Source organism: Peromyscus californicus, unplaced genomic scaffold (genome assembly GCF_007827085.1).
Source record: "Peromyscus californicus insignis strain IS unplaced genomic scaffold, ASM782708v3 Scaffold_6__1_contigs__length_162567912, whole genome shotgun sequence".
NCBI classification, from domain to species: Eukaryota; Metazoa; Chordata; class Mammalia; order Rodentia; family Cricetidae; genus Peromyscus; species Peromyscus californicus.
This window is the reverse complement of record NW_026294584.1, coordinates 128037468-128046060: the sequence shown is the minus strand read 5'-3', so window position 1 is coordinate 128046060 and position 8593 is coordinate 128037468. Positions and strand designations below refer to the sequence as shown.

General features: G+C 50.9%; 1 protein-coding gene across 11 annotated transcripts in view; it reads right to left on the bottom strand.

Moving 5' to 3' along the window:
• Positions 1-261: 261 nt before the first annotated feature.
• The window catches only part of Mtmr14 (myotubularin related protein 14), a 45323-nt gene continuing 36991 nt past the window's right edge, over positions 262-8593 (bottom strand). For 8 of the 11 annotated variants that reach the window (XM_052720161.1, XM_052720158.1, XM_052720160.1 and 5 more), the window contains 2 exons: positions 3865-4020; positions 262-844 (listed from right to left, as the gene is read on the bottom strand). In XM_052720161.1, coding sequence (XP_052576121.1) covers positions 661-844; positions 3865-4020 — 340 coding nt within the window. In that variant the 3' untranslated portion in view covers positions 262-660. The remainder of the gene's footprint in view (positions 845-3864; positions 4021-8593) is intronic. The other 3 variants (XM_052720157.1, XM_052720167.1, XM_052720159.1) reach the window with 2 other exon arrangements.

Here is an 8593-nt window from a genome sequence, read left to right as displayed (position 1 = left end):
TAGGCCTGTTGACCCCTACTCCCACCTCAGTCTTATGAATTCATATGCCACCCTTTATGGCTTGGATTGACCGATGGGGGCTGGGAATTTGGTCTATCATACACAAGGCCTTGGTTTCTTTCCCTAGCACAGAAAGAACAGAAAGGCAAACCCAGGTATAGCATTCTCTGAATTGCCAACTCCCCAAAGTCTCAAACCCTTCATAAGGTTCTGAGCAGCTCTATGACTGTCACAACCAGAAGAGATGCCAGAGAAGAGCCATTCAAAAAGACCTTGATTTTATTTTGTGATTGGTGTGAGACTGCCTCATTTCAGTGCGGGTGACTCTCCTTCCCAGGAAACAAAAACTGCAGAATGGGGTCTTTTATAACATTATGGCCTCCCCGAGGCCCTAGGAAAACCCCACACAGTTCTGGGAGTGGACAGGAATCCAAAGACCAGGGCTGGTGGGAGGCAGTGACAAAGTGGTCACCAGCCAGGAGGCTGGGAGCTAGAAAATTCCATCCTCAGGCCTGCTCAGGTTTGGGGCTGCCATGTGCGTGATTAGAGAAGGAGGTGCGAGACGTCCCCCTGCTCTCCAGGTGCCCCTTTGCCAGGCATGGCTTGATTCCACTGAGGGCTCAACTGAGACAGGAGCAGGAAACGGCTGTGCTGTCCACTTCACAAGGCGCTGGTGCTTGTGCCCCGGAGCCCAACACCACGGGCGAACTGTTCTAGCAGGCCCCCGATGGCACCAGAGGGACTGGGGGTTACTGCCCGAAGCCCCACTGTGCTGCTGTACGCAGCCAAGAAGGTAGAGCGCACCTCCTGCAGCCGCGTCTCCCGGTCACTCAGGGCTGTAAGTCTGCAGGGAAGGAGAGAGATGAATTTATTACCATAGGACAGGATCCCATACCCTCACTCCACATGGCCTAGCCTCAAACTTCCAACTGCACAAAGTCAGCATCTAGCTGGTGGCTCAGACTCCATACTCCCTTACACAGCAATTAAGTTGCAGCTCTCAGTCTGTTCTTCCAGTGCAGAACAACTTCTCTGCTGGGCAAACACCACTCCTGGTGATGACGGGGAAGGGGGGGCTAAGCAGTGGCAGATCTGTTTCAACACCCGTTGGCTCCCTTTCCCTTTAAGAACAAGCTGTGGCACAAGCCGTGTGCCTGCCTATAAGGAGACTTCCAAGATACAGCAGTGGGGCTCAGCTGCTAGCAGGCTGTAGCCTTCTTGTGGCTAGGACCACACACCCATGGCTGTAAAGAGCTTTGGCCCTAGGAAACCCAGCTGCCCCAAAGAGACCAGAATCTCCCAGTGCAAAGCCTGGGCTCCAGCTGCACCTCAGTCCTGCAGCCTCCCAGGTAAATAGCTGGGAAGGTGTTGCGCCAACTTTTCTCCTTCCTTTTAGGGCACTGATCATGGCAGACCAAAAACCTCACTCCACTGTCTGGAATTAGAGGTCAAAGGGGGAAATAAGCACATACAACTCAGGTTTATCCATGTGTGGATTCCACATGGGGTTGTCTGACGTCCTAGGTTTGTAACAGCAGAGGCTTGGCAATCATCTGGCACCCATCCTTTGGACTCAAGGTCAGGTATATGCAGACATTTGGCTAGAGGGTTGGCTGGAGAGCCTCTTCAAGGGCCACAGACCTAGATGAGTCTCCACAGCCCATCCACCATGGCATGAAGACTAGCAGGGACCACACTAACTCATCCGCACTTTGTGCCCTCTGAAAGCCATCCTTGGAGAATCCTTCTAAGACTGTCAGAGGCGACAGCAATGTGCCCCTTCCTAGTAAGCCTGGGTCCTAGAGAGTCTGAAGTCTGGGAACAGAGGACAGTCTTAAGGCCAACAGGGGAGGACAGACAAGTCCCTAGGGAAATAGGCTGGTGGGAGTTGTCGGTGAGAGGCAGAGAGAAGCACCAGGGGGCAAAGCGAAGTCAAACCGATCCCACAGCAGCACAAGAAAAATGAGGTGATGCCAATTCCTGTAACCCAGGAGCAACCCTGAGGTCTCTGCTGGCACTGTGGGGAGACGTGTCCTTGAACCTTTCTAATCAGGCTTTTCTCAGGTGGGAGGTCATGCGCATATCTCAGCTTCTTTTTGGCTTCAGTGAAGAAAAGGATGTCTCTGTATCCATATAATACAAGGAATAAGGATTATGTGGGGGCCTACATGTGTATTCACACAGCCCTCCTTCAGGCAGCAAAGGGACAAGACCAATCTGTTTAGAGACAAGAAAGTCAGCTAAGACAGGCTACTGATGTTTGCAGGACACAAATGGGCAATGGAGCTGGTACAGCAATGAACAGTGTCTCTCAAGAGCAGGCTAGCACTACGCTTGGGAACGTCAAGGCCGAGACTCCAAGACACAGATGGGGAACAAAGCAGCTAGGATTTAGACGGCTTCCTCCTAACCAAGTCCAAGGGTGTCTTCACAAGGAATACACAGATTCCAACTCAATTTTGGAGGCTCTGAGATCACAGAATCTTTTGTCCTTTGAGAACTTCCCAGATCAGGGATCTGGCTAGCAGCTCAGAGACAGCATGAACTTAGTTGGTTCTGGGCAGGATGATCTGGAGCTGGGACAGCCTGTTTCTGAGGTGAAGGATGCTGACAAGCAGGGCAGGGGGTGGTCCACGTTGTCTCCAGAGGATTCTTTCACCAGTCTGGAAGAAGATGACTTCTTTATAGAAACACCTAAGGATTTTTATTTTATCCTTCAAAAACGGGCTCAGGATGTGGCTTGTTTGGTAGAATGCTTGGCATGGATGAAACAGAGTTCCATCCCCAGGACCACCACATAAACCAGGCTTGGGGGGGCACATGCTTGTAATCTCAACATTCAGGAGGTAAATAAAAGCTGGATGATCAGAAGTTCAAGGTGACCTTTGGCTACTAATATACTAGGCCAACCTGGCCAGACATCCTGCCTCAAAAACATATTAAATAATCTAAGATCTAGCTTTGTGCACTGGGGCCTGGCGGCCAGGGAGGCTGGACTAAACAATGGATTTGGAAGCCCTCTGGTGACCTCCCAGTTTCAGGGCTAGGACCTGAGAGTGTTATCCAGGTGTCCCAGTGTCTGTCTAGCCCCTGCCTGACTTCAGATGGACCCTCTTCTTTCCTTCTTTCCAGAATAACTTGCCTCCATTCAGACAGCAAAGGGTTGGATGTTGTGAACTGGGTGGATGTTGTGAACTGTCACCAGTAGTGGTGAGAAGGAAGACTTACTGAAGGGCCTGCTGTGTAGCTACCATGTGAGGAGCAGGCCTCACTCCTCAGGGCACTAGAGGTTCTCTCTTGCCTGACCATCTACCAGCCACCAAAGATGGTACGGGGACATGTAGCCTCCCCAGAGGACGAGGCATGTGATCGAGCAGTGCCACCCAGTCCTTATTTTTGTCCTGAGGCAAAAGTGCAAGCGTGGGGGTAGAAAGTAACTCTTGACTCTGCTTGGATTTCAGAGCCAGGCTAACCCAGTGCCATTTTGCTCTGGTCTTCAACATACACCTAGCTTCCTACCCAACTGTTCTGTTTTCAAAGGATTCTCGTGTCAGACAAAGCCTCATACATAAATAGAATGCTCTATAGTCCAGCTAGCTTTCCCTCAGAGTACACCCAACACATCTGTGGATGGGTTTTTGGAACTGAGAAGAGTGAACATGAAGCCTACTGCACTTCCCGAGCTGCCACAGGCATCCTTCACACCCTGGGGATCCAGAGGCTGCACACTAATGGGGAGGGGCCGAGACCCCAAGCTGCTCCCTCTGGTCAGCCTCTGCCTCACTCCTGACCAGCACTCCTGATTGCTCTCCAGCTTTTGACATGGGCAGGGGAGTATCCTGCCTTCTCAAGCAAGACACTTACAGACAACTGTTAGGGAGCTCATCCGGGAAGCTGAAAGGGAGAGAGGAGTCTGTGTGCAGGACAGCCCGTTCCTGAATACTGCCACAGCCCGTTACCATCTGCCAGCTGCCAAAGTCTGTGGAGAGAGAGGATCCGGGCAGGGAATGGTCCACTGATCTGGGGCAGAGAGGAGAGAGAGGGGAGATGATGCAGTCAGTCACATGCCTGACAGGGGTGCCCTGGGGAAGGGTGGGCAACACAATGGCCCTGTGCCACAGCCACAGGTTCTGATGGAGCAGCTGAAAGCCAACTACTTTCTCCAAAAGAGCAAACAAAGCTGGGTAAGGAGTGACTGAGAAAGAAGACTATAAGCTGTGCTGGGCCGTGAGGACAGTGCTTTGTGTAGATACTGAAGCCAAAGACCAAGAGCAAAGCAGGGCGACAAGAGATGAACCAGACCCAAAGCCTGTGGCCCATGTGCCTTTCCATGGCTGATGCAGTTAAGTGACAGGAGATTAGGCTGAAGCCGGCCCCAAGAGCAGTCACCCTCTTTGTGACATTCATCTGTGCAGCATGGAACCCAGAGCCACTGAGATCTTATCAGAAGGGAGGGAGAGAGGGAGGGAGGGAAGGAGGGAGGGAGGGGGGAACAAGCCTTTTGGAAACTGGAGGGTGGTGACCTAGATGAAGAGTGAACAGATAGAGCCCTGAGGTCTCCTATCCTCTGCAGCTCCTTCCAGGAGCCAGAGTTTGTATTCAAGAGCACCACAGAGCAAACTCATGGCTATGCCCAGAGGGAGGGATGAATCAAAGCAGGCTGCAAACTGACAGCTTCATCAGACCTCTTCTGACAGAGGGAGATTTGGGAGCTGGGGAGGGAGGCTGTGCTGCCACCTCCTCCCTCTTCAACAGCTAAGCTCTCTCCTCTGTCCTGGACAGCAGCTGACCTGTGGGCGGCTGAGAGGCTGCAAGTCAGTCTCTGGCATCAAGCCTGGAACTTACTACATAGCCCAGGCTGCCCTTAAACTTGAGCAGTCCTTCTGCCTTAGCCTCCCAAGTACTAGGATTGACCTTTTATTATTTAACTCAAGAACAGCAGAAAGGCTCTCGCAAGGATGCAGGAACAAGTGGTGGGGTCAGGAAGCAGGTGAAAAATACCTTACCCTACCCACTTAGCTGCTGGCATCAGTGGATCCTGAAGTGACAGCACCCCCCCCCCCCCCCCCAAAGTAGTTTGGCCAATCTTACTGTCAAGCACCCGTGACCTATGCACAGCTCTGGTGATCTGTTTCAAACAGGCCTGCAACAAACTATGTAGTCCAAACTGGCTTTAAATTCATAGCAATCCTGCCTCAGCTTCCCAAGTGCTAGGATGACCGTCATAAGCCCCCATACCCAGAAACAAGAGTTTCATTTTTATATCACATTTATGCGTGTTTGTGTATGCATGCATGCCACTGTGGACGTCAGAAGACATGTGGGTCCTTGGGACTGAACTTAGATTATTAGGCTTGGCACCAAGTGCCTTTACTGGGTGACCCATCTCATCAACCCTATGAGAAGTTTTTTAAACTCAGGTTTGACTACAGATTTGTTCTGAACTTCTAGAAGCCCAGCACCTTGAGAGAAAGGAAAACAGACGGCTTTCCACATTAAAAGCTGCTGTGAACTAGAATGCCTGCCAACACTGGGCCTTGCCACATTCATCATTGTGGTGACCCTAGGCAAAGTGTGAGGTCTTCAGGGATGAGAACAGGACATGGTCTACTACCTGATAGAATCCCAAGGGTGCATGAGGCCAGGCATCTTGGTTTCTAGATAAACGTCAGACCTGTCAATCACAGCTAGCCTCTCAAGAGAAGCCCGCCCAGGGTGTTCTTCTGACTGTGCTGGGCCATCAGTCAGTGCAAATCCTCCAGAGGCACAGCCTGGCTCCTCAGTCTCCATAGCCCATCTGAAGAGTAGACTCTTTTCTACTTTTAGCAGCTTATGGAGAAACAGCTTCTAAGACTCAAAGATTTGGGAGTAGGAGTAGAGCACCTGAGCAGAGAAAAGTTGGAAATAGGCATTCTATGCCATGAAGTTTCTCAAGCCCCAAACCCATTCCCTGGAATAGGCTAGCCCAGGTAATCACAGAGAGTAGACTTGTTTCTGCCTAGTTCCCCTTAAGCACTCTGGTCCTCTGGGGTAGTCAGTTCCCTTTGCTTCCCAGAGGCACCACCAGACCAGAGTAGCTGTCAGGTGAATGAGGCAGCAGGGCCAGCAAGAGGGCATCCCCTCCTATGGAACAGAAAACAGCTTTCATTGAGCAGTCACGCCTGAGAGACACTGACATTTTTCAAGAATGAAACATGAGATCTTCCTAACCTGACGTTTAAGTCCAATAATAGGTTATGTAAAATGACCATTCAGCTCTTGCATTGAGAGACACTCAAAAATACTTGGATTAGAGTAGGCTAGAGGGACAGCTAGAGACAAAAGGTAAGTGTCCTCCTGGAGGGACCTGTTCCTGCTTATGAGAAGGAAGGAGAGCCTTAGTCAGCTCAGCATTTGGGTTACCCTCACCAGCATTAGAAAGGCTGCAGCCCAGTGCGCTAAGCTCCTACACAAGGGTCAACAAAGCTGTGAAGAAAGCAGTCTGAGTTTTGTCTCCTCTGCTTGCCTGCTCAAGTACCGGAAAGAACATAGCCAAGCAGCCCTCAAACTGGAGCTGTGGAGCTTTGTCCTAGGCCTGGGGCCTGGAAGACCTAAGCCTCTGTACAGGATGGTGGCTTCTGGTAATACTCTACTCCCTTAGCTAGCCCCAGCCCAGGCCCTCTTCCTCAGTGGCTCCCAGTCTCCCCATCTCCTGGCAGACACCTAGCTGAGGACAGTTATAGCCAGGGAGCTTCTAGCTACTACTTTCTGTACTGAGACACAAGAAAACAGATACAAGGAGTGCTGGCTGAATCCAGGCAAGACTAGGTCTGAGAGGGGTACCAGGCTTGGCGCTTTAGTAGCTTCCCAGTGCTCTGACATGGCTGGCAGATAAATGATTGCTAAGAACAGTTCCTAAAAAACAGCTGCGCTTTCTGAACACTTGTAGGAAGAAAAAATATCTGGCATGCCAGGTATGACAGATACCTTACTTTAGTACACCATTTCACCCTTATTTACAGGACTCAGGATCACTAGTCCTACTTAAGAATGGGCTGAAAACTGAGCTCGGAGAGAGGGAAGTGATTTCCCCCTCCATTCCACCTCCAAGTCGCACAGCTGGGAAGGCCAAAGCTGTGAATAAAATCAGGTCTGGCCCAAGTCCATTCTAGCCAATTTTCCTTAAAAACAAACCAAAAGATGCCAGGTGATGCGGGTGTACACCTTAAATCCCAGCACTTGGGAGGCAGAGGCAGGCGGGATCTCCGAGTTTGAGGCCAGCCTGGTCTACAGAGTAAGTTCCAGGGCTGTTACACAGAAAATAATATGGGGAGGGGGGGCTCAGGGGGAAGAGAGGGGAAATCCAAAAGACAGAGGATCACCATGTAGCCCTGGCTAGCCTGGAATTCACTATATACACTAGGCTGATTTTAGGCAGAGTTCTATCGGCCTCTGCTTCCCAAGTGCTGGGATTAAAGGTGTGTACCACCACCGCTGGCTGATTTTCCTTCTCAATGTGGGAAGGGCTTGCTCATGAATGGGCACATGACTTCCCTGAGAGTACAGCATAGAGCTCTTAGAAGTGTGATTGGAAGAAGAGGCCTTCATGAGAGCCTTCTGTGTAAGAAAGAGCAAAGGGGAGTCCCAGGAGCTGCCAAGAGCTACTTCAGCAAGATGGAGAAAGGTGGCCTGGGGAGCAAGGCAGCTCGGAAAAGGAACCACAGGGATATAGGTTTGGGACCCTGTGAGACTATACCTGAAGGCTACCTGATGTACTTCCTGTTACCTTGCATTTTGAAAGCATCTCAATAATCATGCTGTCATAGAATGTCTGAAAGTACAGTTACCTGTCTGAAGTTCCTGGTTACAGATTAGAAAAAGGAAAGCCATTCATCAGGTGACGAGTGACATGAAGGGATTATCTGAGCCAAGTCTTAGACTTTGAGGGAGGCTATATGTCACTGGATCCAGACTTATCCCCTTGACACCAATCATTAAGGCAACCTGGGATGCATCTCAAGGATGGCCCCATGGCCTCTGCCCAAGTACCTGGGAGGGGGCTCTCACCAGCCTGGCCTTTGACTTTTTACATGTGTGCATGTCAGCCCAGCAAGGCCTCCTGCATTCCTACATCAGCCCAAGGAGAAGTCTTGGGGTCTCCAAGTTTTTTCCTTCAGGTCTCAAGCTGGGACTGCCTTAGGTACATCAGCACTCATGTCAGCTCTGGAGCAGGGCAGTAATCTAGGTACTGCAGAGAGCAATCAGGCTTCTCTGCTGTGTAAGGCCGTCCGGGACAGAGCTCACAGCTTTACAGTGAGCAGGTGGCAGTGCCCGGGGGAGCAGCTAACTGGGCAGCAGAGGTTAGTTCCTGTGTTGCTACTTAGCTATTCAACCAGGCTGTTGGGTGTCTCTCAGCCAAGTTCATCTGCTCTTCAGGCAGCCTGGCATCAAGCTGGGCTCAGTGGTGGCACCATCCTCCTCAGTCATAGACAACACTGTGCCAGAACCCCACCCCTCACTCCTAAGGGGACATGAGAGCAAAGATTAAGGCCAGGCCAAGGTGGAATAGGTGACTTCCTAGGTAAGGCTGAAGTAGACATGTACACTTAAGAGT